This window comes from Stegodyphus dumicola, chromosome 11 (assembly GCF_044657685.1).
Source record: "Stegodyphus dumicola isolate Sdum_Otavi_A_Nest chromosome 11, ASM4465768v1".
In the NCBI taxonomy this organism is placed as follows: domain Eukaryota; kingdom Metazoa; phylum Arthropoda; class Arachnida; order Araneae; family Eresidae; genus Stegodyphus; species Stegodyphus dumicola.
The window spans coordinates 83,421,487-83,448,004 of record NC_140778.1 but is presented as its reverse complement, the minus strand read 5'-3'; the positions used below and the strand labels follow the sequence as shown (position 1 = coordinate 83,448,004).

The window sequence follows — 26,518 nt, the reverse complement described above, 5'->3', positions numbered from 1 at the left end:
AACAAATATCCAACCTCCACCTCCCAAAAAATGTAAAAAAACTTTCATAATCATAATAACCAGTCTTCCTGAAACAAAATCTTGTAATAAAAAATATTTAAAGTATTGTTAGCTTATAAAACAAACACAATCAAAGGCATGAATTAAATATATAAACCTAAGAATTTGGAGCTCATCAGCTGTATTTTCTATTTCATGTAATAGGTTTTTCTTCCTCAAAAAAGCCTTCAGTTCCAAGTAGTCTTTCTTTTCACAATTTTGCATCTATATGACAAAAGATTTATTAATATTTAAATCATGTAAAATGTGCAGTATCAAACGCATTTGAAATTAGTACTATTTTTTAGAATACACATACTACCAGCACAATATTAAAATCACTATAGTTATCTTCAAAAATATTTATTAATATTGAAATAAAATATGCCCACTTTTACTAGCTTGCAAAAAATTATCATTTTGTAAATTATAAATGCTATAATACATAGCAGATTTTGAAAATATTAATTATTTCTTGTTGCCAGAAGCAAAATGGATTATTCCATACAAAAGTAAAAGACACTAGAGCAGCCAAAATGCAAAGCAACTATATCAATCAAGTTTATCAAATTATATAAATAAGTGTAACAAAAATTAAACGGAAATTCTTGTCAAATTTTGAAAAAAAAAAAAGAAAAAAGAAAAAAAAAAAACTCTTAAAGATTCCCAGTTTTTAAATATGGGAATGAGTTCCACATGTAACTTACAATATCGATATAAGAACAAGGAGAAAAATATTACATTTTTAGCCAATGTGTGAAAATAATCTTCCATAAACGTGGCAAAACCTTCACTCAACCATTCTTCAGTCCAGTCAAGGGCTCCTATAAGTAAACCAAACCAGCCATGCGCAATTTCATGAGCTACTCTGGAACACATGCTGCTATAACCCACAAGCAAAGACTGAGATAGAAAAATTACATTTGGGCTAAAAACGAAATGACATAAAAGGAGATTAAATTCTTAATAACATATCGGCTTACAGTAATCTAAAACACTCATCATAATTCTCTATGGATAAATAAAGGTTTTTACAAGTTAACCAATATATAAAATAATATTAATAAAATATGGTTGTAATCAATAATTATAAAGCCATGATTAAGCCAGTTCCACTTTAAACAGTCTTGACTACTTTTTTTTGGGGGGGGAAGATGTTTCATTCAATAAATAATCATAACAATACTTCTTCAGAGATGAATTTATACCAAGGACCAAGGAAGGGTTCTATTACGGGGCTCTTAGGCATGTAGCCTTTATCCCCGCATCGTCAAAGAATTATCTTTATCGCCAAAAAGAGGGTTCTGCAAAGAGGTAAATTTAGTGCCAAAATGTTAATTTCACAAAAAGAGTAACTGCCTTCTACAGTGAAAAAAACTGAAGGACTTAATTTAGTAATTTTGGTGTCGAATAAGGGCCAGAATCAATTTGGAGGGGTTACATTATGAATTTTGAAAAACATCTATGTTTCCTTGATCAATGGTCATGTGGTGTTAACAACACGAGAGCAGAAACACTCACAAAAAGCTTCATGTCGCAAGTGCTTCGGGTCTATGGGAGGGGAAAAGTGGGAACTCGTTAGGCGAGTTTGAATTAAAGAGACACGGCCAGCAATGCCTCTGAGGAGAAACTTTTATAAATATAATAAGATTGCATTCACTTTGAGTGTTATGCTAACTAATGAAAAAGCATTAAATTCTCTTACAGGGATTAAATTTAAATTAAGTAATCCTTGCACTAGAGCCCTTTTAAGAAGGGAACAAAGGTGTGCTTAGAGCCTGATAACAACCACTTACAGTTGAAAGAAGTAAGATTGCCTGATTACGGGACAAAGAGAGAGTGACCCTGGGGGAAGCTGAAAAATTCACTCAGGCGGGAGGGAGAAGCGAACGAGCGTACTGAAACCTTTGAGGCGCCTCGTCTCCATAGCAACGCCTCTTGGGAAAAGGAAGCGCATTATATGCGTTCTCCAGAATAGCTCTGGGTCTCTTTTTTGCCGATGCAATTCCCGGATGATAAACAGGGAGGCTGTGGAGTACGGGGTTTCCGATCAAAGGAATCTTTTGGAAAAAATTAGCCGAAAGTCGCCGTATAAAGCGATTTATGGGGAGAATTTTGGCTGCATTATGAATGTCCTCATTCGTAACAAACCAAGGAGCTTTATAAATTTGCCGTAGCATAATGTTCTGAAAAATTTGGATGTGTTTCCTGTTAGTAATTGCTGCTGTGCCCCAAAGAGATGAATTTATGATGCTATGCAAGTTGCAACCACAAGACACCTCAAATCATTAATTGATGATTAAAAAATAGTAAACATGTCACCATTTTTATGTTTTCCATTAATAAGAAAATGATTATTTAAACTCTGATAGCCTTCAATTATTAAAAATGAGTACTGTAACAAATGGCATGAGTGCACTAACACCTTTCAAAGAGTTGTCCACTTCTCCCATTCTTCCGCTCAGGAAGAGAGGTAGATTGCCAAAAGTTACTTTGCATTCCCGAAATAATCAAGAACTTGTGGTTCCAGACAGTGCTTCAAAGAAAGGTTCCCCTTGCCCAGGAAACAAAAAAAAAAAAAAAAAAAAAACTGAGACTAGAGACATTATTACTAGAGCTCCCAAATCTTAGTTCTGTCTCCTTGCTGGGACATCGGCGGAGCGAGAAGGGAGGTTGTAAGCAATCCTTTAATATAAACTCTGCTGCTAACATAAACTGTTGGACTAACTGCAACAAGGGTACTCTTTGCTGAGTAACTAGAGAAGGACCTTAGTAAAAGCCAAGTATTCAACCCAATAGGTTATATCAGACTCTTGCTCTGTAATTTTCTTAAAGTTAAATGTAATGTCCGTGTGTAACTTAACGTGTTAATAAATAATTGTTACACTACAAAGGACTCTTCTATGACCCTATCCAAAACAACTCCCTTATAATATATTTTTCCCCTACTAACCTTAATACTAATATAAAACTTAATGAATTTTAACTAATTGTATTTTAAATATATAAATATATTGGTAGTAACACATGCAAAAAAATCCTTTTGAAAGGGGCAAGAATAAGGTGCTCCACAGAATATTTTAATTTATAAAAGTGGTCCCCACTTGAAAACTATTTAAGAAACACTGAGATGAATACCATCTTGCAGCCATAAATAATTGCAGTCCAGTAGAACTCAACATTTTGCTTATGTCTGACGTTCCCAAATACACTGATAATAGTCAGCAGATGAAGTCTTGTTTTGTCTAAGACTGAAGCACTGCCTAGCAATTTAATCACACCCTTTAAGAAACTCTACCACCCACACCTCATTCCATGATGGCACCACATTACAGACAGCAAACTATGCCTTTGGTGCAAGTGTGCTCATGAATGCCTTTGTTATTTCAGTAGATTCAATATCTGACTCCCCCCACCTGAAAAAAAATCAGACTTTGAAGACTGTATTTCTTGGATCTTGGAAGGCCATCAGAAGAAGATAGTGGTGATCTCTTGTCGGTGCTTTTTCAATGAAGAAATAACAGGTCTTGCTGGGGTAATCTAATAACCAGAGAACAAAGATGAAACTAAATTTCAAGACATTACTGCAATATCTTGAATACAAGTTTCATCAAAATATTTTAGAACAGAGAAAAACATTCATTGTGTACAGAATTTATCTGAAGCTAATTTAATTGCATATTTGCTAAATTATTAGAAAAATCAGAGCAAGTAATTCTTCTGTTGAAGATAAAGGGAAATAACATCTTTGTATATATTAATAACAAAACATAATAATATTTGCAACTGGGGTTTTGCAAAATTTCTTCCATGCAACAGAAAACTTGAGCTAATATTTTACATAAATAAAAACTTTGGAAAATGGAACAAATCAGAACAATCAAATTATTACTTTCACATTTCAGGACATAACTTAAAACAAGTTGGTATGAATGGTTTTATCAAAAAAATTTTACCCTGATAGAAAATTGTTTTGTTTGCTCTTATTTTTTTAAGGGTATTAAAAAGAAATTTCTAACATGAGTTTCTTTAGGTAACAAAATTTTAAATCATTTTATAATTTATTTAAAATAATCAATTTAAGCATGCACATTATAATGATAATTTTAACTTTTCGAGTATTCATAATTTTACGTAATAACATAATAATATAATTTTTTTTATTGATTTTTCAAATAACATTCAATAGCAACCTTTTTGGAGACAGGTGTCATTCCCTAGAGGGATAATAGTAATGCAAGTTTTATCTGTCTTTACATCTTAAAGTTTTAATTAAACACTTTTAATTAAACTTCTGTGAAGAAACAGAAATACAACTTCAGCAATCTATATAAAGAATAAACCATATTAAGAAATTGGTTAAGTCTGACAGTAGCGAAACTTGAATCACATTTGAAAATCCAGTTAAGATAAAAAATGCCAAATGTTAGATAAAACATAAGAAATAAATAAAATATTAATTAAATAATAAGTTTTAAATTCTTATAATAAAAAGATCACAAATCATATATTCCTACCTTAATTTCTCAGTCATTCAGATAAAATATTGAAGTTCTACATTATTACATGCATATAGATATAAACTAAAGATATAGATATAAACTTACCTAGCCATACCAAAGCTTCCAAAAGTAGGAGGTACTAGTAAAAAATCTATTCTAGGAAAAGGATAAGGGCCAAGTGTATTTTCAGAAACAGAAAGACAACAAGGAACATATTCACTGAGTACCTATGAAAAATACACATTTACAAATAATGTTTAAAGCATATAAAGGTAAACTCATAAACACAAAGTTTATTAACTAACTGAAAGTTCACCCAATACATATAATATATGGCTGAGTGAAAGAGATACAAAAGTAACAGCGAAAAAAAACATACTTTCTAAGGAGGGGACTAACATTTTATCGATTATGTCAATAAAAATTCTTTAAACTTATCTAATAGCATAACTTTCTTTACTTACAACACTATCATAAATTGATAGTCATAAATAACAGTTGATAGTCATAATAATTGATTCATACCTAAGAACAAAACTAAAAAGGAAAATATTTTTCTGTAGTAACCTTTAAATTAAAGAAAAATACAAGAAATAGAATATCATTGCTTATATTGTAAATAAAACTCTGAAAACAATATTTAACATTTTCTACATAATGAACAATAATTAACTTAACCCGTGGGAAAGCGCGTGGGGTGACATACCCCACCCCTACATAAAAGTGGAATATTCCTCTAACTTGTGAAACTGAAATTCTGTGCTGCATTCAGTAGCTGAGTTTCTAGTTGTGGTTGACTTTCAGAACCACTTTTTCTTTGCCTGTGTGTTTCAGAAAAAGATTTATCGGTATTTTGTTGGAACTGGGGTATGACACACCCCATGCACCTGTCCGCATAAGTGTTTTTCTGACTGAATATTTAGTTCAGAAATTTATTTCTAGAGTGTAACAGTAAATATTTCTACTCGCAAGTGATTTTAAAGTACTTGACATTAAATTCTTAAAAATTTCTAACCGCATTATGGGAAAAAGAATGACTTCCTATGAATTGGAGATGCAACGTCTGTGAGATTTATTAAAAATATTTGAAAGCGATGAAGATTGGATTTCGGAAACTGAAGATGAAACTAGGAATATTTTCTACACTGTTTTGGTTTCAAAAAAGATAAAACACTCATTCCTGATGTTCCAAAAAAAGGAAAAACTGTTTTTATGTTTTCAACATTATATAACAATCATACTATAGATGATACGATTGGAGAAAATACAATGTCAGGTATTATATGTTTTTATAATATGACTAAAGGAGCAGTGGATATGTGGGATGAAATGTCAGCCAATTATTCAATTTCCAGAATAACAAGGAGGTTGCCAATGGTAATTTTCTTTCCTGCACTGAATGTTGCTGTAATGAATGCTTGAATTATATTACATTCAACTGCTAATCTGCCAACCAGAAACAGAAGTCTGTTTTTGAAAGACTTAGCATTACAATTAATGAAAAAAAAAGTATTGAACAAAGATCAGAGATTAATACTTTACCAAGAAACTGATGTACTACATGCAAAACAAAAGCAGAAGTTTTGACGAAGAATTAAAACGAATACATGAAATTCGAAACAACTAAGTATGAAAGATGTGATACATTTGCAAGGCATTCACTTTCATTGTAATCGTGCCAAGGACAGAAGAATGTGAATGCAATGTTTAAAATGTGAAAACATTCTGTGCCAAGAACACATGAATGTATTTTGTTCAAAGTGTAAAGAAATAAAATAAGCACTGTGTATTAAAGATGCAATGAAACGTAGAGGCATGATGTTTATTTTTTTATCATTTTCATTTATCTTAATTTTAACTCTAAGATTATTTTGGAAATTAATTTTTTGAAACCCAATTATTATTCACGCATTTATAATACACGAGAACAAGAAAAACAGCTTTAAAACTAAATAAAACTATTTTTATCATATTTTAAATATTGGGGTATGTAATACCCCACGCGCCCACTCTAGTAACTTTTCTAGGTGCGACTTCCGCCGGGTTAATAATAACAATAATTATACTTTCAAAACAAAATTTCATAAGATTCTGTCAATTTAGATGGGAAAATGCAGTATAATTGTTTTAGGTTATATATAACAGGGTATTAACAAAATTATACTAATACAGAATTGCAAAATGAATGTAAATGTATAATACAGTAAATGCAGTGTGTCACTGATCATTGGTATAGCGCCTTGCAGGGATGAGAAAGTGAAGGGAAAGAATGATTGAAAGGGAAAAGAAAGTGATTTGAGCTAGGATTAATTTAAAATTTTCCACGCAAGGTTCAAACCTGCAATCTCGGGTATTATGTAAAAACATTTCACTGCATCCATTACTGCTACATTATCATGACTTCATGCTGCAGTAAAGCTTTTGAATAGTAATTTAAGAGTAGGGGTGTAGATTAATTTACATCAATCACTGGTATATTGGTCACAGTCATTAGGCATCAATGTTGTAGGAATGGGGGAGTGAGAGGAAAAAGTGACCGAGAGAGAAGAGATGGTGGTAGCGGAATGCACTCAAGGAGGAACCAATAAATATTCATCACAAGGGAGTACTGATGTGGTGGAGTGCTCCTGAAAGGGACAACAGGAAATGCCGACATATCCCCTCACTTTCTATGTTTAGATCATGCCTTTTACACTGAGAATAATCCTTTGAGTGTTTCATTATTTATTTTTTAAATTATGAAATCTAAACACATTATTCAATCTACCTCACCTCCCACGCATAATACGGGTACTTCAACAAGTAGATTTAGCACAATAATAATGTAATATCACATAATTAAGCAGCACATGTAAAATACAATTTAAATAAATTTAAATAGAATCAAACCTCTGAAAGATGACAACAAGTAGTTCCAGGTGACTTTATTTTATGTGGAGGTGATTGCTTACAAGCTTATGAGACCAGAAAAGAAATTTCTCACACATTTTAAAAGAAAATTTCTAGAAATCTTGCTGGAGGCTTATATAATTAGGTGATGTAGTGAAGTCTCGCAATCCTGCCTTCCTTCCGATTGGTTGATCTAAATGTAGTACAGCATCAACGGGAATTTTCTTCTGTTTTGAAGATAAAAAATATACTAAAATCTGTCGTTCAAACCGATTCGGGACAATTGCATTTCAAAGGAAAATTCCAATTGCATTTTAAACTTGTGACACCAGTGTTATAAAGGTGATATTCAACACCTACCTCTACTTATTTTCAAGGAAACACTAAACATTTTCAGAACATTCACCATAAGGACTAGTTGCAGATTACTGTTAACTATCTCAGCTTTGCACTAATCATTTTAAACAGCCATTCAGCAAAACTGCATATAACTGAATGGTAATTATTCAGATCTCCAATTATTCTGATCACTTGTTCATTATTATTTATTTTTATTTTTATTTATTTTTTTTAAGTTTTCATCGATTGAAATGGTACAAAGAAGACATAAAACTTTACATGAATGTATGGTATGTTCTTCAGTATAATAAAAAAATAATTTACTGACACTAATGAACAGATCTAATCTAATTCAATTATATGTTGCTACACAGCATTTGGCAAATGTATGGATTTCAAATAACACATCACATATCATTAGGCAAATACAGTACAATGTCTGAAATCATTGGGACTTCAGCAATCTGAATTTCAGAAATTTTAGGATTTTATATCAGAAATTTAAATTTAGGAAATTTCTTTAAAAGTTATTTTGTGTAAAGAAAGATTTTTCTGAACCGCCATCATGTGAAATTAAATGTGACTCAAAGCAAAAGTACATATATTTTCTGGATTTAAAACCACACTACAAATATTCGTTGTTTCAGTATTTAATTCATGACTAATGCATTCATAACTAATTGCCAATGCATTGTAACTATTTTCATTTAAAACTTCTTCTCATATTCCAAGAATTGGAAAATTTTTCATTTTCTTGTAAATACAGTACAAAGTCTTTAATCCAAACTCGCCGGGACTTTGGTGATTCCGGATTATAGACATCAATTTAAATCTGGTAAGATGGCATGCAGAAATTATAAAATTAAAAATATGAAACCTTAATTTATGAAATAAAGAACAATTATGATCTAAAGGGTATCAAAATTTACACAAAAAAAGTTTAATATTTACTTGTTTACTTTATTAAACATTTCTTTCAATGCGTGCATGCATTAAGCATACATTATGCATAGTGGAAATTAGAAAATTGAAACCAGAAAACTATTTGATGTGTATTCGTGATATTTATAATGATGAGAAATTTGATTTAAATCATATCAAAGGAGTACATCAAGATGAAATACTACATTTAGTAAGGAATTATAAGTTGAATAAAATAAAAATATCTGCCCTGAAGATGAGGAGTGAGTGCTGACAGATCAACTTCCAGTTCATTGCGTGCTGTGACGTCTTCCCCCCCCCCCCGCAGAACAGCATGAAATTGATAAACAGATTTCAGAATTGTTAGAGAAACAAAGGATATGCCTTTATCCATTTTTTTTGCAGCAATTTCACTTTTTGTTTGATGGACATCGAAACATGCTTTCGCTTTGTAGATCTTTTGGCAGCTCCAGAATCGGAAACTCTTTTTGACATAATCGAAAGTTCAGGCTTACTTTTTATAAAATTGCTCTAACAGTCTGCAAAAAATAATAAGCCGGATCCAATTAGAAGATTAAGGAACAACGCAATCTGCAATATTAAATGAAATAGATAAGTAGATAATTTTAGCCTAGCTTATACCGTCCATTATACATTAAACGCGCATGCGTAAACGTATTATGTGCATGCGTAAAAGTATTATAGCCATGCACAGAAAGTTTGTAGCTTTGAAGTACGGATTAAAGATCATTCCGGATTATGGACGTCCGGATTAAAGACTTTGTACTGTATATGCAAATTTTCAGATTCATAGCTCTCACCATCATCATCACAAAATTTGGTATTCAGCTATAAATTACACCAAGTGCTTTTAAAAATATTAGCAAACATCTCTCATGATCATGCAATGCCTCACTTATCAGATGGTATATTAAAATGCTTCTAAAATCCTACAATGGTCTTACTTCAGCATGAATTTTTTGAATAGCTACTTTTATCTGCATTTCAGTACGTGCCAAATTCTGATATACATTGGCTGATTGACTGAAGTGCAGTTTTAGGAAGAGAATAAAATGGAGACGTTATCATACAACTGTAATTTTAATATAATAATAACAGATGGAACAAAATAATAAGCTGCTTCAAATCAGAAAATTGCAGAAGAGTGCAATTTGCTAGGTTAACTGAAATGAATGCCTCAAAACCTAATTGTTTTGTCTTTTCCTACTGCAATTCCAACAAAAGAAAATTGGTATTAGCAATATCTCACTTCAAAATATGATTTGGGGCTTTACTTACTGTTTAGGTCAGAAAAAAAAAAAAAAAAAAAAAAAAAAAAAAAAATGCTGCATTGGACATTCTAAGGGGGACTTAACTTTTGATCACCTTATTATTATAGATTTTCTGGTGGTCAACAATCTTCTGGAGCTGATCTGACATACGCCAGATCTTTCGAGGATAAGCAACAACAATAGGAAAATGCTAACATCCTCATTACCACTCAGCTGAAAAGGTGATCCTGGCTAGTCAATCAATGTATTGTCATTTGGCCCAGTTAATTCCCTAGCTAGTAGGTATTTCAAAGGAATACAGGAATCTCAGTTAATTGGGTCATTTTTACAACCTGTCTTTCTTCTCTATTCTCCATTCCCAGATTTTGTGAGGGGAAAAAATTTCTTTCTAGCTAGTGGTCCAGACATTATATCATACTGAATTTCAGACTTTGTACACTGTATATATACAATTGTACACTGTATATATACAATTGTACACTGTATATATACACTGTATATATACAGTGTTTATACAATTGAAAGAAAAGACAAATGTAAACTGTACATTGCTCTTCAGCTCCTTACAAAATGATAGATAGATACTCAAGATAGCTTAACCATAGCAAGTGACTTTTTTAAAAAAACAGATAAACAGATGTGCTTATGTAAATGGGCCAATGGCCCCATGCAAAGGCAAGGCTTTCCTATAACCTGATTTAATCTAATAATTGTTTCTTATTATACATAAACATAACTTACTTGAAAAGCTTTCTGTACAAGTTTAGAGGGTGCAAATACTCTGCATTTAGGACCAGTTCTATTTGGGAAGAAATAAATATAGAGAGAAACTTTTAGTAGAGGAAATATAGATAACATATAGTAAACTTAAATAAAAATAAACTTTACATAAATGTTTATTTTATTAATTTTAAATAGAATAATAAATTATTTTTCAATTTTTAAGTTTTGGCTTCCATGTCAAAAAATTTGATACTTGAGTACAAATTGTGGACCATAAAACAGTCGTCAAACAGCATGCTTTAGCTCCAATTAATGGAAGAATGACCTCACAGAACACTCACTACACCTGCACTTTTGTTTGATGTAAGCCCGATTGATTTTCGATGAGCCACTTTACTTTTTATGAACAAAGATAGGAATTACAAATTATTGCGCTTTTTTTTTAAACAAGTTTGAAAGCAATTACTTTAAAGGCTGTAGAATCACATTTTGCAAAAATACTCCCATTCATTTGCAGCAGGTTAAAAGAATTAACATCTGTTGAACGGGAAAAAGAACAGTTTATTATGGCTGAGAAAACCATAATAGATTGGATAAATCACTTGAGGGAAGTTTGTACTCAAGGCTTTATAAACAGAGCTTCCAGAGGACCTAATAAAGTAGTAGAAACTGACAAGAGCCTCTTTACTAAACACACAAATAAAGCATATCGAATACTGTTATAGCAGTTGCTATTTAGTGGACTCTAAAGGGACAATGACAAATATTTTATTGCAAGACCTTGCAGACAGAAGTGCAGCTCAGATTTCCACTGAACTGAGTGATGCAAATTTGGCAAGATCTCTGCTAACTTACCTGGTTCAATGGCAGCCAATATTCATGGTCAATGGGATAATATGCAAGTACCAAATACTTTATGATGTAAAGTATGTATGTTAATTAAGCAGTGTTATATCAATGAATTTAAGTAAAGAAACTACATATATGACTTCTGTTAAAACCCTGAACATCATCTGCATTTGCTTTGCTGTTTGCTTTTACCATGAATTTCTACTTATCCTGCCAGTTTTAATAATTATAAAAATTGTACCTTTATATTTTAAAGACTGCATCGGGGGAATTAAGATGAAGGACTGGATTATTTGATTAAAGGAAAGAACATGACAGCTACTTGTCCTTATGACAAGAATGCCTTTGTGAAAGTTGTTCCAAGAAGGAAACTGGTCCTCAGTTTACTTTACACAAAAAGAAAACCCATACAACCAAACGTTTAATCACAGGGTATAAATTTTAGGCTGAATTATTAGTATTTTACAGCTTCATGCATTCAACAAGTTGACTGAAATAAAGGTAACAGGTGGTACAGTAAAAATACAGTACAAAGTCTGAAATCTGGACGTCCATTACCCGGAATGATCTAAAATCCGAACCTCAAAACCACCAACAGCGTATTTTCTCGTAGGGTTTAGGCATGAGCATTTGATTCCCCCTCCTCACATAATAAAACATCTGGAGAATCCCGATTATTAATTTCACTTTGACACTAAACAAAATACCTTGTTATTGAAAAAACAATCACTTTAGCACAAATTTAAACAATCAGTAAGTTGGCTTCGTTGCTGCGTATCTCCTTGACACATATCTCAAACAGAAACATTCTACATAGATACATCGTTGATCTGGCCGCCCAGACGGTCCAGTGGTTAGGGGAGCCTGACTGCGATACCAAAGCGCCCAGGTTCAAATCCCGGAGAAGGCATGGATCTAAAATTGTTTGTCCCTTCATAGGAGGTAACGGTTGCCGCCTATTAGGTGCCTCCACAATAAAATGGCTACCACTTCTGGCCTTAGTAGTGGTACTACTTAGGCTTCTACTGTCAAGATTGATTACAAAAAACTTTACTAATAGGACTGTTATAAAAAAAAATTTGCTTTGATATTTTTTGACTCAGATCCCCATTAATAATCAGCTTGCTAAACCAAAATCTGCATTCCTAGAGCTAAGGAATCTTTTTTAGTGTCAATTAAGAAGTCAAAGAGTTGGAAATCTTGGTCTTATCCAAAGCATCAAGAAAATCATAACATTGCTTAAATGATAACAACTTACTTTGTAACCGTATGTTAACATGGAATTGAGTTTATATATTCATTTCTACTGTCTATGTTAATTTTATAGCATCATGCACATAACACCATCAAATAAACTTTATACTCATTCTATCTTTCATACAGTGACTTTTAATATCCCATACAACACTATGTTATACAGTAGCTTTAGAGCAACATACTGCAAATTTAAATAAATATTTGTAGATTTTTCATTTTTTGTGATTTATATTTGCATACGTTACTTATTATGTAATGTTTTTCAACATGTTACACATATTTTATAATCCCATTCCTCTTATTTGAAAATAAAGCTCAGCTTATATTTCTGTGTGGATGATGATTCTTGTCTCTAGTATTGATAATTATCCTAATAGGAGTTTACTTTCTGCATTATGTAGTCATTTTAAGATAAAGCCAACATGAAATAACAGTTATTTCAACTGAGACTTCATTTACATTCATGTCAAGGAGCAATATCCCAGTTTGGATCAACAGACACTCATATTACACTTCTAAAAACACAACCATTAATCAAGTGTGAAAGTAACAGCATGATGTTTTTAAAATTATTACTACCTGTGTGTGGAAGAAAGAACATGGTGTTTCCAAAAACCAGCTGCCAGGCATAAAACAGACATAGGCAAGACTGCTCTTGTAAAATAGTAAAAGGTAGTTAATCCTGGGGGAGGAAAAATGCATTCATTTAGGTAAATTCTAGCATACACTGTCAAATGCATTTGGCAACGTATTTGATATGTACTGTCAAATACATTAAAAATTCTAGTATGTTGAATTCTTCAAGATATTCTCAAACACGAAGACATAATAACATAAATCAACAACATAAATTAATAAAAAAATATTTACTGTTGAATATGTGAAAATTATGCATATCCATTATCATATAATGATAAATTTCAATAAACAATAGTTAATTACCATTTAAAATCCTTCTAAAATAATTATTTTTTATTCATTATTTTAGTACTCTTCAAAAAATAAAAATTTCATTCAATTTTAAAGTGATTTTCTTAATTTAATTCAATAGTATTTTCTAATACCTCAGCTCAGGATTTATCAGGCCCACAAAGTATGAATGTTCATGGAAATTTAAAAAATTCGAGTCATAAACTAGTTCTTCAAATTAATCTGCATATTTCAATATTCATAGTTGCACTAGTAAAAATGTGTGGATTAGTGAATTCATTTAAAATGGTGTCCACCATTCAAATGATACCATGATTCCACCTCCTTTGGAGACCTTTCCCTATCTTTCACTGATTTTTCAAGCTTATTGCATGAGTCTTGCTCCTTCCAGACTGCAACAAGTCTGGAATCATTCTCTGAACCAAAATGAGATGCACCAATAAACAGAACTTGGATCCTGCCTGAGACACATATGTGTAAATATATGTTGACATTTTGAAAAAAGTGCATGAGCAGAATCATTGATCAGTGATATCAGTGCTATTTATTACATGATATATTTAGATATTATGATGGAAGTCTTAAAAAAAGGTGTAGTGATAAAGTGATAGTTCTACCATATCTTAAATTCATTCCCATTTTTCACATATAATTATTTTTCAGAAATTTTATTCAGCAAATATTTGTAGATATTTGATTTGTTTATAACAATTTTTTATTGATTTTTATATCACTATGAATTTGCTGTTTAAGTTATTGTTATTTATTCTCCTCTTATTTGATAACAACTGTATTTTATGTATTTAACCATTTGATTTTCTTAGAGCAAATACAAATCTGAATAAAAGTATGTCAGAATTTCAATCACAATGATTTCTGCAATACTGCAACCAGACACATTTCACAGCTAAGTTAATGTGCCAAAGGAGAGATTTTATGTAACTTATCACTTACAGTATGTCTGGATATTTGAGTTCTTGTAGCTGCAGTGAAATCTTTTGTAATCTGGATTGATCTCTGTTGCCTGTTTCTTTTAGCAATCATGCCAAATAAATGGTGCTGAGAGGCTGTTGTAGCATGTCTTCAGCCTTGACTTGGTTGTATGTGTACATTAGCAGAATTTTTAATCACTTGGCAGTTAACTTTGTCATTGAAAATTTGTCAAAAATATCATGATTCATGGGCAGAACCTTTTATTTCAAATAAATTTGCAATGTATTTTACTACTATACTGGTGATCTTCATGATGTTTTGTTACAATAATACGCGAGTTTTATGCCACAAATCTTTTGACTCAGCATCCAGGTACCTATCCACCTCCATATAAGGCTTTTTTTTTTTTTTTTTTTTTTTTTTATCTCTATACAGCATAGTTAGTAATTCAGCCTATTCAGTAAACAAAGGTTCATATAATATAGTCTATTTTGCAATTTGGCAGAAAATACCAATTTCTGTAAATTTGCTCTTGAAACATGCTGTTTTTTCCCAGATTGTAATGCAACTCCATGCTTCATTCAAGGTCTACCATACTACTTTCAATTTAAACTAAAACTTATGTGTATTTTTCATATTTTTTTTCAATAATTTCTTTTACACTTTCTCTATAGAGATAAATATTACATTTACAATTATTAAAATTAAAAATTTTTTGAAATTACTTTCATTCTTACCAAAAACACACTAATGAGCTAACTTGGAATAAATTTTTACCATTTAGTGTCATAAAAATATTTAAAAAAATACAAAAATTTTGGAAAAATGCGTGTATAATCAATTATGTCTTAACACTATTCAAATACTATTTTCCTCTCAAATAGTAAAAAGTACTTTCAAAATGCTTTTAATGTTCCCATTTAAAAAACTGAGCACAGGAAAGTATGCATCTGTGTTACTTCTAATGCATCAAACATGTTCTTTCGCAGTAGATGTTAGTATACACATTTCTACCCTCAGTATGAAATGCAGGTTTCATACATGTATAAAAAATATACAAATACAATCCGAATTTTATTTTACTACCGAGTACAAGATACTCAAATTACCTTCATCACTCCAAACATATGGTTCTTCATCACCACTCATAAGCACAGTGGCTGAATTTGGTACTGATACCGTTGCTTCCCAACTTGCCATAGCAATAGGTGGTTCTTGACATGGGAAAAAAGAACGGTTGTTTATCCATGCTCCGTAGTTGAAAACTGAAGGACTAAAAAGAATTTTTTTTAATTATTTAGCCAAAAACCACATATCTATAAATGTTGAGATAGAGATCTTTTAAATTCCCTAACAGCTAATATTTCTCACTGCATCATCTTAAATGACTAAATACAAATGAAACAGATTATAATAAAGAATAAAAATATTAGTTCCATTATGCTACCGACTGCATTTAATATTTAGTTTAGAAAACAATATATAATGACTTTCCCAAGTAATTATTATATGAATTGCAGCCAAAATATGTGCAATTTTTATACATAACCTCTAATTAAAACAAGAGAAAATTAACAACACAAAATGGAAAACAGGAATTATATCCATTCTCAGTATATATCTCTATAATGAATCAAACGAAATTCATAGACAAGCATATATTTCCGCAATCCTCATCATATACTTCGACGGCAAGATAACATGGTTATAAAGTGATTTAAATGAAGCTTTATAGCATGTGCTAAAGGGTCATTCCATTTCTAAAAACAGTAAAAAACACAGACATGCAACAATTTTAAGAATGTACTGCAACTAAAAAAAATCAGAGAAAAGTCTTGTGGCATTTGATGAAAAGATTTAAATATCACATAGAACATCATTTAAATTTCTTTTAACAATAAACTAATAAGTAACATCACCTTGCAGGTAATAGCCAAGTTCACTATTTTGCAGCAAGTAATATTAGATTTCAGTAACACAATAGTGTTACATGTGAACAGGAACAATATTCTGTCCATTTGCTGATTTTAACTGTGACCAAAGACTTATACAAGTTTCAGTGTTGACCTTATGGTAAAGAAGTTTTGTATTACAAGGTTGTTGACCTTTAAACATTAAATAGAAGATTACCGAGAGCAATCTAAATTGGCTTGAAAAGTTGAAGTTATAACTAGTTCGGGGCAGAAATATCATACCTCAGAGAGCAAAGAACTTTCTATAATAACAATGAATCATTTAGAGATAATTTAAGATTGCATAACATGAAAAGTGTTCCGATGTCCATGAACTGAGATTTGAGAAACGATCTGCAAATATGATTATGAGCAAACAACTGCATGAGCATAACATATCATTTGCATCTATTTGCTCAGTTGAGCATAGATTTCTTGAACACAACATTGTCTCAGCACATAAATTAGCAGTTATTAGATCATGGTTGGAGAAACCTACCTCTAAGATTAGCCTCTGCATGTGCCACATCTGATTTCAACAAATCACACATTACACATAAAAGGTAAATATTAGGGAACTGTGGAACAGTCATTAAACACAATAACTTACATTACTTTAAACTTCCCAGTTTGACCCTGCTATGCTGATGATACTTTTACTCTATTTCATAGCAATAAGGAAGATTTTAAAAAGGTTTTGTCAATAATAAATTCCTCTAGTACAGCAATTCAGTTCACTTTTGAACTTCAGGCATCCAATTCCCTTCTGTTCCTCAACATCTTGGCCATACAAAAGGTCTATCGGCAAGTTCCATCCAATAATGTTATTTCAAGTTTCAACAAGCATGCAGTGTTCATTTGAGACATAATATGGCTGTCTCTCTTTATGACTGCATTTATAAACATCTGCTTTTTAAAATTAACTGTGTTATATCCTATCACTATTAAGCCAGGTGTGATCATGTAAACTTGGTTTCCAATAAAATTCATTTATGTCACTGTACTTTACACTAATTCCAACAAAGAAAAAATGCTACAGAAGACTAGAAATTTAGTGACCGTTTTTAGTGGAGATGCAGTTTCAGACAGAATGTGCAGGCGATGATTCAAAAGTTTTGAAGCAGATGATTTTCAAACTTAATGATAAACCACACTCTGGGTGACCATCTTTGATCAATGACAATACTGTCAAGACATAATAGAGCAATATCCTTTTTTTTGACAACATCAGAAATTCAGGTAAAGCTTAGTTCAGCTCAACATACTACTTTCAACCATATTTGAAAATTAGGATTGGTCTATAAATATTCCAGAAGGGTGCCTCATGAGTTAAGTGAAAAAATTAGCATGATCAAGTTGTCATAGGCACATCTCCTGTTTGCTCAGAATAAAAACTAACCCCTTTTGGTCTAGATGATAACTAGATGAAAGTGGATAACCTACGAAAACATCATTGGAAAAAGAGCAGACTGTGACCTCCGTCTCTAAACTATGTTTGAGCCTGAATAAGAGAATGCTGTGTATATGGTGGGATGTCCAAAGACCAATATATTATGAGCTTTTGAAACCTAAAGAAAAGCTCATTTCAAAGAGGTACTGTCAGCAAATGGACAATTGAAACAAAGCAGTTAAATGCATCATGTTAATGCCAGACCACATGTTGCTTTGGTGACTCTTAAGAAAATCACACAGTTAGGTTGGAAAATTCTGTTGCATCCACCATACTCCTCAGATGTAGCATCCTCTGATTATCACTTGCTTTTCTCTTGCAAAATTTTTTGAAGGGGAAAAAATTCAAAACTAAAGATGTCAACCATGAACTATCTGAGTTCACCTCTAAGAACAAGATATTTTGGAAAAAACATATTATTTTTTTTCCCTTTCCAAAGAAACAGAATTTTCTGTAATACCTAACTTCAGTCCTACTGTATAACGTAAACGTTGATCTGTTTGCTTCAAACCACCACACTTCAAATCTTGACATTCAATTAACTTTGACTTCTTGTTATTTTTCTATCTATTTTACTATTTAAATTTTTTTCACATACATTTGAATCAAATTTTTACATAATAAAACAAAAAAATTTTTACATATTAAAATTACTATTTTTGCTCATTTAAAAGCACTCTGAAAAAAATATGGCATCATATTAAGAAAGCATGCATAACTTCTCACCCCCATTTTAAGTTTTCAAATTAATTTAATACAAAACCAGAAGTTTCTGGCAGACATTTGTGCTGTGTGATACTGCCATTTTAAAAGAACTTCAAACTTACTTAATTTCATTTTATAATGCATGATTTAGTTTACTGAACTATTTACAGTGTTTCATATTTGTTTTCAGACACACTTCCAAAATTTATTTAAATAAATCTTATACTAAATATTGAAAAATAGGCTTCAAAATGTTTTCTAATATATTACATTTTCTCTATTTTAAGCCCTGCTTGTCGCATCAAATTACTTCATGTTATAAGGTATTTCTCCCACTTTCCTAGCGTGCCTTCGTGATGTAGCGGTTCTGCACGCTGAGCCGGTATTCCAGAGGTCCGTGGTTAGATTCCCGCCGAAGGCGGTTGCTAATTTTTCATCACTCTTGCTTCTGAAAAATCCTAATGTCTCTACAATGTAATAAAATAATTCGTTTAAAAATTTTAATCAGTAAATCACATAATAATTTTGTCCCTTGCAAGTTTTGCCGAGATGTTTTGGAAGACAATGTTTCATGACATAATTTGTTGTTTTAAAAGAAAATACATATGAATTATTGTTTGTGTTTGAAAATTATTACTTGTTTAGTAAAATATATTAACAACTTCATATCTGAAACGAACATGGCACGAGGCTACAAATCAATGTAAAGTTCACTTAGAAATTAATTTTTTTTTAGTTTAAATTTGTTTTAAACATAGTAAAAGTAGACTAGAAGAGAAACACGCTAATGTGACAATCAAAATCGTAAAAAACAACCTTATATTTAGCGTAGGTATAATGAAACACTCAATCGATTTCGAGGGCAGCTAAAGGTCCCTCCTCATCAGGAGAAAGAAATACATAGAAAGAAGAAAATAGGAATCACAGAAACACGTGGTGCTTATCAGCACTGCACGTGGTTATAACTAGATTTTTAATCAGAGTTGCACTGGCCGCCTACTTTTACTGAGCCAGGCTGTCTGATCAAGCATAAAGAAATATTAGCGAAGTTAAAATAGGGAGCGAGGGGCAAATGTACATTACGCTCAAAATCTGAACTTCAAATAATGGAAAGCAATCACTGAACGGATTTTTATACCCTCTGGTAGTACCAAGTGCGAGGAGGTAACGCCATCTATCGGCAAAAATAATTGAATTAAGACAGTAGAATTTTAAAGGCATTAGGAAGGACTGGATTGGACTTCAAATCATTAACTAAACTTTCTAAATCTTTGTGAATGTGAAAAGCCTCAAGAAAATCCAATTCGCCTATGGAAGAAGCCTTTTGGATGATTTTTGCAGACCCAAAATCAAAATTATGGTTAAAAGTCCAGCTATGATACGCTATTGAAGACTTGTTAATTTCCCCTTTTTTGACATAAGATTCATGTTCCTTGATACGAAACTTCAACGCTCTTTTTGTTTGGCCAATATATCTTAAACCACACTGACATGATATACTATAAATTCCCCAAGAATTCAAGACAGAAACGCAATCTTTTAGAATCGAAGGGTGAATTTTATTAATAGGGGAGAAACCGACTTGAAAATTGAATTTCTGGAGAATCCGTGCAATTTTATAGCTAACAGAAGGATAAAATGGAAGCACGACAAGGTCATTGATATTATTTCTAACAGTAGAATGTCTTCTTTGATGGGAATCTGAAAATTTTTTGACGGCTTTATCAATAATCACGGGAGAAAATCCACGGTCAATCGCAACTGCTCTCAAATAATTAAGTTCATTGGTAAGCAAAGATTCAGAGGAACAAACTTTTAGCGCGCGGAAAACATAATAGTAAAAAGAAGCCATTTTTTGCTTAACAGGGTGGCATGATTTGGCATGGGGTGGTAAACAAACTGCAAAGGGTTTACGGTACACAGTGGTGCTAAAATCGGTTTCATTGCAGATTATAAGAATATCGAGGAAGGGGAGGGAATTGTTGGATTCAATTTCAAGAGTGAATTGGATGGCTGGATCAATTGAATTCATAATAGATAGAATCTCGGATAAATCCTCTTTATAACCGTCAAAAAGTGCGAAAGTGTCGTCAACATACCGAATCCAAAGACGAAAAGATAATTTATCAAATAATTTCATCTCAAAATAGTGCATATAAATGTCAGCAAGTACCGGACTGAGAGGATTACCCATAGCCAATCCTTCAACTTGACGAAAATATGCATTTTGGAAAACGAAGTGGGTTTGACTTAGAGAAACTTTAGTAAGCGAAACCAACTCATTAATTTCAGTATGTGTGAAGTGAAATTCCCGAAGCCTAGTTTCAAGACAATTTAGTGCTCCTTCGACCGGAACATTAGTAAACAATGATTTGACATCAAATGAAACCATAATGGAACGAAGTGGGGAAATATTTTTAAGTTTATCAATGACTTCAACAGAATTTTTTACAGTGTGAATATTGTTATCAAGTAGAGGAGAAAATCTGGAAACTAAATATTTGGCCAAAGGATATGAAGCAGTACCTATGTTGGAAACAATTGGTCGAAAAGGAATACCGGTTTTGTGGACTTTTGGAAGAGCATAAAGTCTAGCGCAATTAGTAATAAGCGGAATAAGTGATTTCTTCAACTGAGTTGCCAGAATGTGGGAAGATTTAATAGCACTTTTTACTTTCATGAGGTTCGAAGTTGAAGGATCTTTTGGACCTCATGAAAGTAAAAAGTGCTATTAAATCTTCCCACATTCTGGCAACTCAGTTGAAGAAATCACTTATTCCGCTTATTACTAATTGCGCTAGACTTTATGCTCTTCCAAAAGTCCACAAAACCGGTATTCCTTTTCGACCAATTGTTTCCAACATAGGTACTGCTTCATATCCTTTGGCCAAATATTTAGTTTCCAGATTTTCTCCTCTACTTGATAACAATATTCACACTGTAAAAAATTCTGTTGAAGTCATTGATAAACTTAAAAATATTTCCCCACTTCGTTCCATTATGGTTTCATTTGATGTCAAATCATTGTTTACTAATGTTCCGGTCGAAGGAGCACTAAATTGTCTTGAAACTAGGCTTCGGGAATTTCACTTCACACATACTGAAATTAATGAGTTGGTTTCGCTTACTAAAGTTTCTCTAAGTCAAACCCACTTCGTTTTCCAAAATGCATATTTTCGTCAAGTTGAAGGATTGGCTATGGGTAATCCTCTCAGTCCGGTACTTCCTGACATTTATATGCACTATTTTGAGATGAAATTATTTGATAAATTATCTTTTCGTCTTTGGATTCGGTATGTTGACGACACTTTCGCACTTTTTGACGGTTATAAAGAGGATTTATCCGAGATTCTATCTATTATGAATTCAACTGATCCAGCCATCCAATTCACTCTTGAAATTGAATCCAACAATTCCCTCCCCTTCCTCGATATTCTTATAATCTGCAATGAAACCGATTTTAGCACCACTGTGTACCGTAAACCCTTTGCAGTTTGTTTACCACCCCATGCCAAATCATGCCACCCTGTTAAGCAAAAAATGGCTTCTTTTTACTATTATGTTTTCCGCACGCTAAAAGTTTGTTCCTCTGAATCTTTGCTTACCAATGAACTTAATTATTTGAGAGCAGTTGCGATTGACCGTGGATTTTCTCCCGTGATTATTGATAAAGCCGTCAAAAAATTTTCAGATTCCCATCAAAGAAGACATTCTACTGTTAGAAATAATATCAATGACCTTGTCGTGCTTCCATTTTATCCTTCTGTTAGCTATAAAATTGCACGGATTCTCCAGAAATTCAATTTTCAAGTCGGTTTCTCCCCTATTAATAAAATTCACCCTTCGATTCTAAAAGATTGCGTTTCTGTCTTGAATTCTTGGGGAATTTATAGTATATCATGTCAGTGTGGTTTAAGATATATTGGCCAAACAAAAAGAGCGTTGAAGTTTCGTATCAAGGAACATGAATCTTATGTCAAAAAAGGGGAAATTAACAAGTCTTCAATAGCGTATCATAGCTGGACTTTTAACCATAATTTTGATTTTGGGTCTGCAAAAATCATCCAAAAGGCTTCTTCCATAGGCGAATTGGATTTTCTTGAGGCTTTTCACATTCACAAAGATTTAGAAAGTTTAGTTAATGATTTGAAGTCCAATCCAGTCCTTCCTAATGCCTTTAAAATTCTACTGTCTTAATTCAATTATTTTTGCCGATAGACGGCGTTACCTCCTCGCACTTGGTACTACCAGAGGGTATAAAAATCCGTTCAGTGATTGCTTTCCATTATTTGAAGTTCAGATTTTGAGCGTAATGTACATTTGCCCCTCGCTCCCTATTTTAACTTCGCTAATATTTCTTTATGCTTGATCAGACAGCCTGGCTCAGTAAAAGTAGGCGGCCAGTGCAACTCTGATTAAAAATCTAGTTATAACCACGTGCAGTGCTGATAAGCACCACGTGTTTCTGTGATTCCTATTTTCTTCTTTCTATGTATTTCTTTCTCCTGATGAGGAGGGACCTTTAGCTGCCCTCGAAATCGATTGAGTGTTTCATTATACCTACGCTAAATATAAGGTTGTTTTTTACGATTTTGATAGTAAAAGTATTTGAAATACCCAAAATGTTCTTGGTATAAAATGTCTAACTATTGTTTATGTTATTAAAATGATGAAAACTGCATGGAAATGTTTCAAAATGCACTGAAGCCTATAACACTTTCTTACAATAACACATAAGAATTGGAAATTTATCCTACAAAAAATCAAACAAAACCCAAAATTTGGTGCTTTAATGCAGGGAATTTAGAAGAACACTTTTCAATAAAAGTAATCATGAAACAGTTAGAAGAATTTTTAGAGTAAATGGATATAAATGGAGATCAGCAAGAAGGAAATTTTTTGCCAACAAGACAAAGAAAATATACCTAGCATTCACAGAATTCATGGCTAGCAGACAGTTATCACATTGAAACAGTTATATTTGCAGGTGACTCAAAATATAATACATTTGAGTCCAATGGGTGAATTATTATGGAACAAAACTTGAAATTAACCGTTCTACTGCTGCACGAAGGCTTAACGAAATTGGACTGTATGTGAGAAAATCAATAGTTTGTGTCCCACTCACTCCTGCTTCCAGAAGAGCCCATTTAAACTGGTGCTATTGACATGTTCAATGGAGCAAAGCCAACTGGGTCCAAGTACTGTTTACTAACAAGTCCAGATATAGTCAAAACAATGATTCTAGATGTGCTTTGATCTGGAGTGAGGAAGGAAAATACAACTTGCCTTCCTTTGTCTGTGAAACATCTGGTTTCCACGACCACGGTTTGGAAAGGTATCATGACAAATGGCAGCACTGAGCTGCATATCTTTCAAGGAAGTTCTATAACCACTCGGAGACAATGTGAACAAGGCATTGAAACCCCCAAGTTAGACTATTTAGGTATGCTGTTGGCCCAGAGTTTTTGCTAATGGATGACAATGCTCGGCCTCATTGAGCATATGTGGTGTCAGAATACTCACAAACAGAAGATATCACTCGAATGGATTTGTCACCTTACTCACCCGACTTGAATCAGTTTACAGTGCTAGATTTCAAAGCACCAAATTCCTTCCCAGACCCTCTAGGAGCTAACAATTGCACTTTTAGAAGAATGGCATGCAATTACAACAAGACTTTGGTACGATCTACAAAATCAAGATGCAAGGTATGCATATCTATGTCCATAGTGACCATACACTGTATTAAAGAAAAAAAAAATTTCCACAAGAGGAGACTTAATTTTTTCACCAGTTTCCAATTCCCATAAATTTGGTTCTAATTTCAATACTTCGCTAATATTCAACTGCCAGACATTGTAATTTATGTTAACTAATGTTTTTGTACAAATTTCTAATCATAATTTTTCATTAAGTATCAGTTACATTTTATTTCTGTCAACATCTTTTAATTTTGATAACCAATGTAGACGTATTATGAAAGCATTTAATAACTGTTGAAAGAAGATAAGTATTACATTATGAATTAAATGTAAAGAAAATGTGGGCATGTATGGCACATGTTCGGTAAACATGCTCAGCATGTTTTAAATTTCTTAGAATTTTACAGATACATTTTCATTATTGCCACAGCATTTGGTAGTAGCTAAATTGAAAAACAAATGCTAATGTTTGAAGTAACATTATTCATCTACACAATTTAAGTGAAGTACAATGTACAATGATTTAAGTACAATGCTTTTCCTCAATAAATCTTCACCCCAACAGAAGCTAAGTACACTGGTTATCATAAATTAAGGAAAAATCACAAAAATAGCAATAACTCCCTCAAAAATAAGCCAAACCGTGTAAAATTTTAATATGTTGCCAAGTAAGAGTAGCTGAATAAAACTGTGATATGCAAATTAGTGGCGCTGCTTTCGGAATACGTCATCTGCAAAAAGCATAAAAGTCCATGTTTGAGAGCAAGCCCACATATTTCACTGTGGCAGTGACATCAGAAATCTGAGATAGCCAATTCATAACAATGACCTCCAGGCATCATTTGCCTGCAGAACTGCAATGGAGAGCCATTGGGAGACTAGAGGTAGGACAAAGTCAAACAGAAGTGGCCAGATGGCTAAATGTGAGTCCTTCTGTGGTTCATATACTTTGCAGGCAATTTCAAACCACAGATTCGGCCTCTAGGATGTTCAGCCAAGGACGGCCAACTGCTACGACGATGACCGATATTTGACATTATGGGCACGCAGGAATAGAACCGCTACTCCGACTCTTCTTAGATCCTCCCTTGCTGCAGCCACCGGAAGGTTGGTGTCAACGTCAAATGTGTGTAGAAAGCTTCACGAAGGTGGTCTGTATGCGAGGCGAACAACCATTTGTGTGCCGCTCAAGTCACGCCATAGGAGGGACCGTTTGCAGTGGGCACGACAACCTGTCCACTGGACGCCTGTTCTCTTTACGGATGAGTCCAGGTTTAGTCTAGAACACGACAATAGGCATTATTTGATATGGAGAGAACCTGGAACCTGTTATCATCCATCAAACATCCGTGAAAGAGATGCATACGGAAGAGGCAGTGTCTGTGTTTGGGGTGGCATCTCTTTCGGCGGATGCACAGACCTCCATGTTTTTCCAAGGGGAACCATGAATACTCATGTTCATAGAGATGACATCCTTGATGCTTATGTGTGCCCATATGCCAGGGCAATAGGTGATGCTTTCCTGTTACAGGATGACAATGCAAGACCACACAGAGCTCGCATCGTATATGATTATCTTCAACAGGAAACAATTATGCGCTAGGAGTGGCCAGCTCGATCCCCCGACTTGAATCCTATCGAGCACATTTGGGATGCTTTATTGAGATGTCTAGCTGCTCTCAATCCGCCCCCTTAGACCCTTGCCGCGCTTGCAACTGCTTTGCAAGAGCAATGGCTCTCGCTTCCTATGGAACTGATAGACCGTATAATTGAAAGCATCACACATCGCTGAATGTGCTGTATTGCTTCTAGAGGCGATTACATTCCATATTGAAGGTACTTTTACTATAGCAAATCGACATCTTCGATTTGTTCATTTTATACATGTGCTAATTTTTATACTACCATAATTTCTTTTTATGTTTCTTTTTTATGGTAATTTCTTTTTATGTTATTTTATACCTTACTATGTGTTGTATATTGTGGATACGTTTCATAAAATTCTACATGTAACTTTTTCAGTAATCGTGAT

The 26,518-nt window shown here is 33.0% G+C and overlaps 1 protein-coding gene across 2 annotated transcripts in view; it reads right to left on the bottom strand.

Annotated features, from left to right (window-relative positions):
- The window catches only part of LOC118192150 (aminopeptidase O-like), a 59,809-nt gene that overhangs the window by 29,129 nt on the left and 4,162 nt on the right, over positions 1-26,518 (bottom strand). For both annotated transcript variants that reach the window (XM_035363048.2, XM_035363049.2), the window contains exons 2-7: positions 15,784-15,947; positions 13,391-13,493; positions 10,724-10,781; positions 4,647-4,768; positions 781-967; positions 158-264 (exon numbers count right to left, since the gene is read on the bottom strand). In XM_035363048.2, coding sequence (XP_035218939.1) covers positions 158-264; positions 781-967; positions 4,647-4,768; positions 10,724-10,781; positions 13,391-13,493; positions 15,784-15,947 — 741 coding nt within the window. The remainder of the gene's footprint in view (positions 1-157; positions 265-780; positions 968-4,646; positions 4,769-10,723; positions 10,782-13,390; positions 13,494-15,783; positions 15,948-26,518) is intronic.